This window comes from Saccoglossus kowalevskii, chromosome 14 (assembly GCF_978046115.1).
Source record: "Saccoglossus kowalevskii chromosome 14, keSacKowa6.1, whole genome shotgun sequence".
Lineage (NCBI taxonomy): Eukaryota > Metazoa > Hemichordata > Enteropneusta > Harrimaniidae > Saccoglossus > Saccoglossus kowalevskii.
Window position 1 is genome coordinate 126,405 of NC_140654.1, and position 13,945 is coordinate 140,349.

General features: G+C 34.5%; 1 protein-coding gene across 1 annotated transcript; it reads right to left on the minus strand.

Moving 5' to 3' along the window:
* Nucleotides 1–47: 47 nt before the first annotated feature.
* Nucleotides 48–13,650, minus strand: LOC146734351 (uncharacterized). The gene is made up of 7 exons (XM_085507614.1): nt 12,602–13,650; nt 9,765–9,836; nt 9,013–9,309; nt 7,949–8,081; nt 7,092–7,228; nt 2,825–3,002; nt 48–2,393 (listed from the first exon to the last, which is right to left on the minus strand). Exons 1-7 carry the CDS (start codon nt 13,559–13,561, stop codon nt 2,299–2,301), a joined length of 1,872 nt encoding a protein of 623 aa, XP_085363740.1. The 5' UTR covers nt 13,562–13,650; the 3' UTR covers nt 48–2,298.
* Nucleotides 13,651–13,945: the final 295 nt, after the last annotated feature.

Here is a 13,945-nt window from a genome sequence, read left to right on the forward strand (position 1 = left end):
AGTTTTTACCAGCACACATGGTGACTGTACAAGTACAAACAAACACATTATATTTCATAAACGAATTTATTTGGTATTAAAACCTGTGTAGAATCTTGACTCAGCACATAACAAAGTTTTGATCACCAAATTACCCTTAAGTCTAAACTTTAAGAACATATGTTGCTATCGTTTCAACAGAAGTTGTCTTCAATGTATGTATATACACTTCTTTCTCACTAATAAATTTTGACCAGACTGTTCACTTATTGTCATATTATGTCTATTTTGGTGATTTTGATTATGCCATGGGTACCGATTGTTTACATAGTAGCAAAAACTGACACAAATCAGAGCAAAGATAGACACAAATTACATTCTGTATGCTATACTCTAAACAGAGTCTGGGTTATGTACAAAATTAGTTTAATCATAGGTGTTTAAACATCATTCAAAAATCATGTGATAACTTAAACTGTCTTTTGACATCTTGAAAGATAATAGTGGCGTTCACGCTAGAGATCTCGGCACGTGCCAATACTCAAGACCGAGTCGGCACATGCCGAAACTTGTGTGTGGATGGTCAGGACCGAGTTGGCACATGCCGAAAAAAACTCGATTTTGGTCCAGATAGATGCTTGAGACCAAAACTCGGCACGTGCTGAGATTTGCTTGAACGCTTGGCAAGAGCCGAAATCACGCCCTCGGTGGTAAATTTAAGAGAACATATGCTAATTCATGACAGGAAATGCAGATATACTAGTATATGGTCGGATGCTGTAGTTATGAATGAAATGAATGCAAACAGTCGTCAGCATATTTATGTGCTGCTGCAACCGCTATTTTCTTGCAATGCTACATTGACGTAAAAATACTTGTTTTTCAAATCTTCATTGCCGTCCATGTGCACGATAATAAATACCAACAAATGGATATAATTTCAATATAGCAATTAATATTATCATCGTATGGTATCCTTTTCCATGTTTGGGCCAAATAACAGAACGACGAATAAGGGCGTAATTTTGGCACAAGCTGAGTCGGTCGTAAGTGGGTCCCGAATAATGTGAACGCAACTGCTGTAATCCCTCTGCAAACACAAAGAATTAAAAATTCCGACACGTGCCGAGATCCCGTAACGTGAACGTAGTAATTGTCACATTTTATCTAATCAACAATAAAGTCAGAAGCTGTTTACAGTGTATGTTACCAAGACAATCCAACACTTCAGGACAAATTAAATTTACATTTATGAGTCAGTCATTTTCTTTCAAGGTGCATTCTGGTTAAGGATATCTATTAACATAACTTAACAGCCACAGATTGTCTGCACCTCTTCTATAGTACTAGCTACAATCAAAACACATTATCAGTATAGCACAAATTCAAAAAACGGCTGCTTCGTTTATATAAACTGATTTGAGTATGTAAACAAACTGCTGTACTGCTAGTATATGATATCACAACAGGCGTTAAAATCGTCAATTAGATACAAATAAATAAACAATCCGATGTTGGAAAAGGCTCTAGTTGGTTTTACTATTTAAATGTTGGTATGTGACAAGTGCTGTGGTTACATCAGAACCATTTAATCTTGTCAATCATTCATCAACCTACTTGAATGCATTTTAGTGTAACAGGCTATATACATGTAGCTTTAAAAACTGCCAGCTATACACGATTTGATTGATTGCTGAGCCCATGATGCTTGAACAGGTATGACATAAGTTGCTGGTCAGATGTACTGAGAAGCACCTGCAACAGTGTATTAAAATTGACTAGAACATCTACCTACAATTAATTCTACAATTATGTCTTTAAAAACTGAAACACTACTAGTATGTTAATCTTTTGTTAGAATAGTATAAGTGTGGCAAAAATGCAAATAAACTACATTTATAAATGCAGTTGAACAACAAATACAATACTTATCTCAATATTTCAACACAATATTGAATATTCCTAACTTAGTATAATACATGTACAAAATTACTCTTCCTAATCAAGTTTCATCCCATATTGGTGTATGCAGTAAATTATGTGGTATGTAGAGTATACCTGAGCACTCTCTAAAAGTTGGTTTGAAATGTTGTTAAATGAGCATTCATCCTCTCTCATCTTCTTCTCCTCAGGGTATTATTTTTTTTTAATAATCCTAAACCACTCCAAAAAAATTGCCACTAAATGCCATGTCATATTGCTCAAAGAGTGTATCCTTTGGAGGTAGTGGGTGCTCGCATGTTGGGGTTGGCAATAGCATTTTATTTGTACAGGTGTTGGCTAACGGGAAAAATGTTTCATTGACTTCAATAAACTCCATCATTGCTCATGTGCAAACCCCAAGATTGGTTCTTCATGCGAACAAGTTACAAAATTTAGTACATCAGAAAGGGTAATACCATGTCTCCTTCCACCTAAGAAAAATAAACATCAATGGAATTACAGAATGAACATCTCAAAACAAGAGAAAAAACACAGTTGCTGATGGACGACTGACAATTGCCAAGTATGAACAATTGTCACAAAATAACTGAGATTGTGCTTGCCAATACATTAACAAACATGGATAGAATTGTTAGGTTCCTAAATATCATAAGGAGCCAGCCATATTCAATAAAATCACAAAGCATGTTTATGAGTATGTTTATCATATGATGTATGTGTGAATACAATAGGTAGATATGATCCATGCATGACCAAAGTACAGGTGCGAATGCATGCATGCATGCATATAGACAGAAAGATTGATGTATACACGATAATAGCAATGATGAACAAGGTTTAGGCCAGTAATATGCGGTACATACTGTTCATCTAAGAGACATGGAGAAAATGATATACTTACTTGAAACTTCTCTTAAGTACATAAGCAGCATGGAATAAACTGATCTTTCTTGCATGAATCGGTTAGATCCTTCTGGACTAAAGAAAGGTTTTAATAGAAGTGTAATCTTCTTTAGTGTAATGGCACTTGCAGGGTTTGGTCGTAGAAGAAAAACAAATCCAGGGATATGTTGACACAACTGTAAAAACAAACAAAACATACAGTCAGAAAATGTACACTTGTATAGATCATGATTTATCTTATAGTTCTGCACAACTTTTTTGTGTGTGTAGCATCCTTGGGATGTCCCTGCTAGATATCACCAGTAAAAACTTTAGCAGTCATGTGACTTTTCCTACCATATTACTCGAACATGTGCAACATCTTTAACAAGCATCTCCTCTAGAAGTGCTGATTTGCTCACGGTGTCATGACCAGTCACATGCTTTGGCTGCCATCTTTAATTTATGCAAAAGTGAAAATAGCTTCAATCTCAGGAACTAAAAATCCAATTGAGTTGGAATTTCACATGTAGCTTTCTGTTGACATGATATTAAAGGGCAACTTGATGACCTGTTGTTAGGATTAGGGTTTTCAAAAAAATACATAAACATTTCAATCAAAGAAAGCTTAGAAAGAACTCCCATATGCTGAGAGTATTGGAGACACATTAAATATAATTCGAAATTACTTAGCTGAAAACTAATTATGCAAATCAGGAAATTAATATGACCAGATTTGAGTGTAAAACTAATGAGGTCTGCGCAATGTAACAGAAAATCTATGTCTCCAAGTTTAATTGAAATGTGATTAGAACCAAAAAATTATGAATTATTATGCTTATTAGGGAATTAATATTAACAGATTTTTACCCCAAACTAATTAGGTTTGTACATTGTCCTAGAGCATCTTTGTACTAAGTTTCATTGAAATGGAATAATTAGTACCGTGAAAACTCCAAAATTTCGACCCCTCTGAAAATTCGGCCGCCTATTTATTTGCCGGGTTTCGGTGTTTTATTTACCTACAAATTTTCGACTCCACTAAAAATTACCGACTCATTCTTATTCGAAAATTGCGACCAGTTTTAGTTTTCCCCCAAACGAATAAAAAACCGATGTGAGCGTTCAAACGAGACCTTCCTCGAAGGCATGAATCCGGGTTTCTGATTGACTGAGAGATTTTTATTTTATTGGTAACGAAAATATATTCTAAATAAACGAAGTTTCAAATAAAAACGAACACAAAAATCTCGGCATGCTGCGTTTCTGAATTGTTGATTATTACTGTACTCAGTAGTGATTATAATAATGTACACAAAATAAATTTGTTGAATGGTTATGAAATACAAATAAAAGTCAACTTAGTTTCATCGTAAGTGAATGATTCCGGTCTCGTATAAACGTTTGATGCTGTAGGATATCCGCCATGTTCTCTTAGGTCAAATAGGTCAAAACGCTAATTAACCAATCAAAAAGCTGGATGATGCCAACGTGTTCAAATTACCATAGCTTATTTAAATATGTTAATGTTATTGAACGCAATGCGGAAGAGATTGATGTTGTAGTACGATATTTTGGCTTGGATTTTGATGCGAAAACGGCATGATTTTTTTTAAATAAAAAAATTAGTTGTTTTTAAAAAATAAACTGGTCATCTGAAGAATAATTTAACATTGTTCACAGTGATAACAGCTCATTCTCGAAAGGAAGCTTACCCGTTCACGCTAGTCACGATAAAAATCATACACGTGTACTCTTGAATAGACAGACGTCAATGACTACGGTAAAACTTAGACTCTATTTTAGCCGGCAGGATTGATTGAAATGTCTGAAAAATGACGCCAAAATACACCTTAAAAGTCCCATTTTATTTTCTTAAATCCTATTTTATTTTTTAATCCAAGGGCGAATTTACGGCAGAATTTGGTCCCTCAAATAAGGGACACGTGAGCTTTGATTCTAACAGGATACATTGCACTGGGTCGGGGAGATAGTTTGCTAAACTTCTATGTATCTTTTGTCCAATGGGTACCTGTACTTCGAACATTCGCATGTTTTCCTAGGTAGTGCGAGACAGCTTTGTCTTTTGACCTATTAGTTTTGTGCTGACCTCTTCTCCGCGTCTTGATGTTTTGTTTTGCTTGTCATAATACTCACTGATTGATGACTTTGTTTAGATTTTGAGTTACAACTCGGCCACGACCTTTGCTTTTACCGTGAAACATGAGGAAGTTTACGTCAATTGACGGACATTGCATTTTTTAAAAACTAATGAAGCACACTGTCTATCATCCCCATTTTTTCATTTGCTGATTTCTATTCTGAAAAATTCGACCGTCCGAAAATGCACCTTAATTTTGACTCTAAAAACACGTCACATTTCTAACACCAATTATTCAAAACCGGTCGAAATTTTGGAGTTTTTACGGTACTTTAGATATCAGTGTGAAAGCTTAAAATTGGTTAATTATGCAAATTAGGTAATTAATATGTACAGATTTTAACCCACAATTATTCAGGTCTGTCTATTGTCCTACAGCATCCATGTACATTCATTGATATGTGATGTATAGTACCTGAGATATCAGTGTGAAAGTTGGTTAATTATGCAAATTAGGTGATTAATATGCACAAATATTTACCGGAAACTAATTGGGTCTGCATAATTCTAGATTCATTGAAATGTGATGATTAGTACTTTAGATATCAGTAGAAAAGCTGAAAATTAATTATGCAAATTAGGTAATTAATATGCACAATTATTTACCCTAAAACTAATCAGGTCTCTGCATAGTCCTAAAGGATCTATGTACCAAGTTTCATTGAAATGCGATGATTAGTACTTGAGATACCCGTGGAAAAGCTGAAAATTAACTAATTGTGCAAATTAGGTGATTAATATGCACAAATATTTATCGAAAACAATCAATCTCTGCATAGTCCTTGAGTATGTAAGTACCAAGTTTCATTGAAATGTAATGCTAACTACTTGTATCAAATGCTGAACATTAATTAATTATGCAAATTAGGTAATTAATATGTACTGATATTACCATAAAAACTATCAGGTCTGTGCAGTGTCGTATGACATCTATGTACCAAGTCTCATTGAAATGTGATGATTAGTACTTGAGATATCAGTGGAAAAACCGAGAATTGACTAATCATTATGCAAATTAGGTAATTAGTATCCATGGATTATTACCAAAAACTAATCAAAACCTAGCATTAGTGCAGAGCATCTATGTACCAAGTTTCATCAAAATCCAATGAGTGGTTCTTTAGATATCAGTGGAACAGTCATAGAACAGCTAAAAATTAGCTAATTATCATGCAAATTAGGTAATTAACGAGCATGGATTTTTACCAAAACCTAATCAAATCTGCGCATTGGCCCAGAGCATCTATGCACCAAGTTTCATCAAAAACCGATGTATGGTTCTTGAGATAGCAGTGGAACAGTCGGACACACATACACACACACACACACACACACACACACACACACACACACACACACACACACACACATACAGACACACTAACTGCAAAGACTCCCATTTTGTGCTTCGCACATGGGAGTCAAAAATGGTCTTCTCAAGAAGTACTCATCCTATTGAGCTTAAACTTGTTATGTTCCATAAAATAACTTCACATAAGTTTGAGTTAGTCACATGATTTGGTCTGCATTTTGAATTTATTCAAAGTGAAGGTATCTTATTTCTTGGAAACTGATAATCGGATTAAGCTGAAATTTGGTAGAAACTTCCTGCTGACATGTTTTATCAAATTTGTAAAATCCAAGTTGATTATATTAGTCACATGGTTTGCTTTTAGGGTTAGGGTTCCTGAAAAAACTGTGTAAATATTTAACAAATCTTTTCTCCAAAAATACTCAACCACTTGAGCTGAATGTTAGTATGTTGCATCTAGGTGACATGTACTATGAATTTTCTTAACACAATTTTGCTTGGTCATGTGCTTTGGCTGCCATCTTCAATTCATGCAAAAGTGTAAGTAGCTTATATCTCGGGAACTAATGACCCAATTGAGCTGAAATTTGGCATGTAGCTCTCAGCTGACATGTGCTATAAGACCTGAGAAGGGCAACTAGATTGGTCATGTGACTTGCCATTAAAATTGCATCATATTACACACTTTTGCTGGAACCCCGCAAATGCTGCTTGCAGCTTTAATGTATACATGGATCTACAAATGTAGCATATTGCTAAAAACTGTTATTAAAGTATGTTTATTTATGAAAGCTGTTTCACATAACACTGTACCTGATATATCCCCAGTTTCCTGAAACCATCACGCAGCTCAGAAATACAAGGAGAAGGATTTTGTCCATGTATGAATTCTTCCAAAACATCTTCTTCCATGAATTGTGGAAGTTTTCCATTCTGTAGTATACTTAGACCTGTTTGCAGGAGCACAATATTATGTTATGTGATGCAAAAGACTATGTGATCAAAAGGACTTGGTTGTCTTATTAAATACTATCAACAAAGTGTATCATGTTGCGCATATGAAGGGAGATTAACCAAATGTAGACATTGACAAGGTCATGTGTCATGGTTATTGTTATTAGTGTGCTTGCCATATACTTAGCTTTGAAATTATACGAAGAAATATAATACATTTAACAGAATACAGTAATCTTAATACTTTTGAATAATCATGTCACAAGCTCCATGTTTGTATGCATAAAAATTTAGTATCATAGATTAGAAGTAGTGACATAGATTTTGCATATTACACCCTCTGAAGCGGCAAATCTGATTGACGCTTGTGTGCAATTTCAGTTGTGTCTTCACCAACTAGTCACGCGTAAAATGTAAAAACTTCGCTCGTCTAATGACTAGACAAATTATGTTTGTGAAAACTGCTTAAAAATAATCTGTACACTCCCCCAGGATACAGTGGCTTAGACCTCTCCATTGAGTCAGAATGAGGTGCACTCATTGGATATATACAGTTAATGTTTAGATGGGAAATTCAACAAAATAGCATTCCTGTGTTAGTAGGTTATTATTAACTGTGCAAAAAATCTATGGTCTGAATTAACATTTCATGCCCTTTGTGTGAATTTGTACAGCATGATGAGCATTACTCGATAACACAATAGAAAATTTCTTACTCATAATGACACCAACTGTAAGATAATCCTTTGCTAGGTAGCTCCGTAATCCATGCTCAAAATATTTGTCCTTAATTTCCCTTAGAATGCATGAAAAAAACTCTTTTCTCGGTCCACCATAATCTTTTGCCATCTGCCAAAAAATAAGGTGCATGCACATATTTATTGAAAATATATGTAATCAATTAAAGCAGTATTACAGATGTCAAAACATAGGTTATATTGCAATTTGTGTACCTTAGTTGTGTGTGCAAAATATATCCAAACATTAGTTGAGCTATTAATGGGTATGAATATTATTATTATTATTATTAACCCTTATCTGGTCAAGTCAATGTAAAAGAACATGGGGCTGGCAGGATTAAGGATAAGGATTAAAGAACAGAAGATATCATTAGAAAATTAACAATATGTATAGTATCAAAGTAATCAGACTTGCGGTTTTCAACAAGAAGTTGAAACAAGCAGCCTGTCGGCTAAGATAGCTCTGCTGTTAGCAATGCACATTTCAATTAAAGAACTGAAGATATCATTAGAAAATGAGCAATATGTATAGTATCAAAGCAATCGGACTTGCTGTTTTCAACAAGAATTCGAAAATATCACTTTTTACCAAAAATTACAAAAATATTCATCAAAATTAGATAATTGAAGAGTTCATCATGAAATGAACAAATCTGAGGGGTCTACCCAAGGTACATATACACCAAGTATAAAAGCATTAAGGCTTGGCTTGTAGTTTTCAAGTCGAAAAAATAAAAAGTTGACGCGGACGATGGAAATCACTCATATGATAAGCTCCGCTTGACAAAGTCAACAGCGGAGTTAACAGAGCAAGGGTTGTATTTATATTTTTACATGTTTCCATTAGCTACGGCATTTTTAGTGGGAATGATTTAGTTTAAAATAATTTTAAAAAAGATGAAATTTCAGAACATGCATCAAAGAGTTATAAAATTGTTAAATAATTCAAGAGCAAACTGAAAACAAGCCAACTGTAACGCCACCAGAAATACAATTTGTGTTCAAAAACTGTGAAATACATACATGAAATATATACTTACTTCACCATAAAACTGTACTTCAAGTGTAGTTCGTAGTTCATTAATGTTTTTCAGTCCGCCAATTTCCTCAAATGCTGTTTTCAAAAGATCATACCTATCAACAGTTATATAGGTTGTTGGCCCCTCATCACAGTCACACTCATCAAGAATTTCTAATGATCTACCCATTATAATTTTAGACTGATAAATTCGTAATACATCCACAGGATCTGTAACATTGTTAATATCACAGTATTGTACAATTTCTTGAACAATATCATCAACAGACTTGACGTCTTCAACTGTATGCACAAAAGACTGAAAATGGAAACAAAATTACAAATTATTACAGTGTCATAAGACAAAAAAATCAAAGAAAAGTCAGAAAGAACTTCCACATGTTGAAGGCATTGGAAGGCATGAAGTCAGTGTTCTCCCCAGTTAAGTTAAGGATGACAGCTAATTTGCATAATAATTAGCATATGATTTACATAATTTATTCATGATGTCTGTACATTATTTTAATTTTTCGTAAACTGCTTTATATACATTTGTACACTATATTACTTTTAGTTTTATAATTTAGAATGAAAACATGAGTCATGTCTTAAATCAGTAAACAAGAAAACTCATTCGATATTTGTGCAAAAATAGTGGCAAAATATGTAACGGAGGACTTTCAATTAATTGACAACAATAATTGGACTGTATAAATAATAATATGGTAGGAGCAAATATGCAGTGTATGTGTAAGAATCATATTTGTAACGTACATTGATAACTGGTGGCTCCTCATTTGGCATATCTTCCTGTGGTGTGTTAGTAATGTCAAGTGGCATCATATTCTTAAATAAAAAGAAGAAAATAATAATAAAACAAGTCATTGTTAATGACATAGTCCCTGTTGGGATTATGGGAAATGTTATTCAAGCCAAAAATAAAGTAATAGTAATCAAAAGCATAGTTAGTTATTGAGACTAACATATACTTATAATCTTACTTCACTTACACGCATTTAAACTTCCACCATGGATAATCCAACAAACATTAAAAAACTACACATACTAGTGTACTGATATGTGACCTCCATAATTTACAAAGATGTGAACTAAGGGTATTTGAGCAGAATCATGTTGTACTATTCAGCATATGTGCAATATGGCAGAGAATTTCCCACTGAAAAAATGGAAAATATCAAACCGAATTTGCAAAAAGTTTAGGAATCATATAAACATAGTGTAACTAATACAACCTTGTCCATTGAGAATGATTAAAGAACAGATTAAATAACAATGGATGCAAGTAAAAACTAAAGATGCAATATCTTTTCTTTGCATGGAAAAATTGAGTATAAAAATCTTGAAACAATGCAATATTACATCAAAACATCTTGCACAAAAAATGCTGGCTGAAATTTAGGTGTGAAAAATTCTGAAAAATGAACAAGAATAATCCACTCATCATAAATACATAAAAAATTAAATATTATTCATGTTTCTCAAATAATATTACATGTACTGTATTAATTTCAATGTCCCTTATAAAATAAACATGAATTGTATAAAAGTTTCTAAAAAATAATGGTATAGCAACATATCTAAGCAAAATTTTGCAAGACAAATTTAGCCATTGTGTTCGCCAGTTCCCACATGTACTATTAATCTCAACGTCCCTTATAGAGTTTTATAACATGAATTGTATCAAAGTTCCCAAATAATCGTGCAGTAATATATATATATAAGCAAAAATAAAATACTAGCAAGATTTGAAATTAGCAGGAAACTACATGTGTCACTTTTTTATTTATACTCACAATGAAAACACATAATTATTTATTTCAGCCAAATTTTACCCAATATCTTGAAAATTGCACTTGCTCGTGACACCAAAATTTAACTTGGTTGATATATCATAGTAATTAATAAGATTCCCACTCCTAATATAATATCCAAATTTGAAATAAATTGGCTAAAAACAGTTCGAGTTATTGTAAGCACAAGAAAATATTTTACGAGAGGGTCAATGCAAAAAAACAAGCACATATATTTTCTCCTCACAGGGGTTATTCTAGAAAAAAACTGCAAGAGGAAGTACTGCAATTCAGCGGCGCAATCAAGTGGGGGAGATAGGATTCTCCCTTTGATAATTCTAAGTTAAAATGGAGCATTCTATGGCTTCCTTAGGGCCAAAATTACTATCAGACAGGTGACACATCATGTGATCCCTGGTCATTCAGAATTTTATGGTTACCAGAGGATCTGCTCCCCAGGGTAAGGGGTGCATGGCCATGGCATGAGAGCGCTGCTCTCCTGTTCCCTTGTTTAAAAAAATCCCTGCCAATGGTATAACCCAACCCACACATAATACTGAAAGAATGGAAAAAAATGAATTTAGGGAAACCAAACCTGTATTTAGGTTCTAATGTATGTCACAAAATTATAAACATCAAAAACCATGGTTTGTTGGCATGCTGCTGATCACATAGCTCTGCTGTTTGAGATGCATAATGTGAAATCAAAGAAATCTGATTTACCGTATTCTGCTCTGATTTTTATTTTTAACAAAACACTTCCTGTGTCATCAGTGTCAGCAGAAAACAGCCATTGTTGAAATGTGGACACAGAATGCATAGCATATACGCTATGTATCAACATTGTACACTAAATCATTTGCAAATGGAACAAGATTGTCGCAGGGTTGCACCAGAGACACAGGGGGCTTCATTTTGTCAAGCAAACTACGAGGATGACATTTTACTGAGGACCCTGGAAAAAATGTCAAATACGTTACCATCTTGAGAGGCTAAGTCACTCACTTACAGCCTCCAACTGATGATTTTATGTGTTATTTATTCAGCATAATTTTCTACGGCTCCCGTTTCATAACTGATTTTCAAATAAATGGTGACTACAAAACCCTTAGTTTTCACATCACATTTCACATGACATTAGTCTTGTGTAGGGTCAACTTTGGCCATGCAATTGTGTCTAAAACAATATTTCAGTAAGATTTGTTCTACAAAAGAATTTCAAAATCATGTTCAAGGTTATATTGGATGCAGAAGCACAATAGTGCACAATAGAAATAAAATTGTATCACTAAACACAAATATTGGCGCAGCGCAAAACGTTTGAGCTCACACATCACAGAATTGTCAGAATAATATAATTATGGCAAGGTAGAGAATCACAAATCGATGAATTTAAAATGTCAATTGTATCATCTGTTTGAATTTGAATAATACTCTTTGTGCAACAAAGGCATTTCCTTCATCTTTATAAACATTTATAAATTTCAATGGCAATCAAAACATTTGAAATCATTCCATTCCAATGTTATTCAGTCAGCCAATACAAATCAAATTCATGAAGATGAAGGGAATGCATTTGTTGTGCTGAGAGTACTGATTCCAAATAAAAACAGTTCCTAAATATTTATATGCACATGCCTTAGGCGACCTCACTGAATGCAATTTCAATCAATTTGACAATCGTCGAAAACCAAAGTTTCTACATACAAGAAATCTATTGAGAGTATTTGATATGTTTTCAGGCAACTAATGGGTTGTGTGAGGTATTACAGAGCACTAAATATGCACATCTGGACTAACCTGAGACTCTCGAATGTTATCTTCAGTAGCGTTAGTACTGTTATGTGTACTTGTTGCTAGAGGTGGGCCCGGAAGTGACAAGGCATCCGGCAAGGAGGTCAATTCTTCGCCATCAGAGTCACTGCTGGCGTCCAATACCGCTAAACACTCCCACAGATGACTTCTCAGTTCACGAACATTCATCTCTTTTTTACACCCTTTGCATTTTGCCATTATCCGTGTTGTGAGAGACGCCGTTTCAGTCGGCGTTGTTTTTAGACTTTTCTGGATAGGACGGATGTATATTTTCCCCTGAGAGCTGAAGTTTTTTTTCAGTACAGCTACTGCCAATGAACAGTCGACAGCAGTAAGTTGACGACTGCCAACTTGAGCACCCATAACTTCAAAACCCCCACAGTCACAAAGTTGTGGAAATCCCTCGCCTTCAGACGATATTTTTTCAATTACCGCCTCCTCGTCATCATCAACATTGAATTTTATCCTTTTCAAACCAAGACCTGCATTGTTTAGAACACGCTTTTCAGCCAAGGAAGGTATCTTTTCGGAATGTCTATCCGCCAAACAAACTAGTGATACAGTCCATGTCCTGGTAGTACCAAGTTTATCGCCTTTTCTCTTACGCCTTACTCCTCTCCCAGAATTCGATCGGGATGGAGTAAAGAGTGTCGTACGTTCACGTAAAATGTCTTCTCTCAAACTTGAGCCGTGCCTTGCCACGCCGCGAGTAACGCCATCAACAGGAACACTGTCCGGGACCTCATCTACTTCAGCCAGTTTTTGACATTTGTCACGCAATCGCGCACGGTCTCCAATAGTACTTACTCCAAGGCGATTCAGCTGACCATCTGTCAGTGATCCAACAACAACGGGGTCTATCCGCTCATCTACAAAATTTTGCAATATATTACCGAGGCCCAATTGTTGTAATACGTCCTCCATTGCTGCGCGGCAAAAATTCATTTAGAGCGCATGCGCAAGTGCTTCACGCTCAACCTCATATAATAAAGAACTTGCACAAAATAATAAAGGTGCACCGCCCCCATATACTGTCATTAGAATATAATATAACGACATTACATATCTATATAATGATGTTAGCATATAAAATAATAAAATTATATCACTATATAATGGTGTGTGTATATAGTATAATGGTGTTACACATCCATATAATGATGTTACTATATAATATAATGATTTCAGCATATAATATAATGGTGTTTGCATATAATACAATGGTATTTGCATATAATATAATGGTGTTTGCATATAATATAATGATGTCAGCATATAATATAATGGTGTTGGCATATAATATAATGGTGTTGGCATATAATACAATGG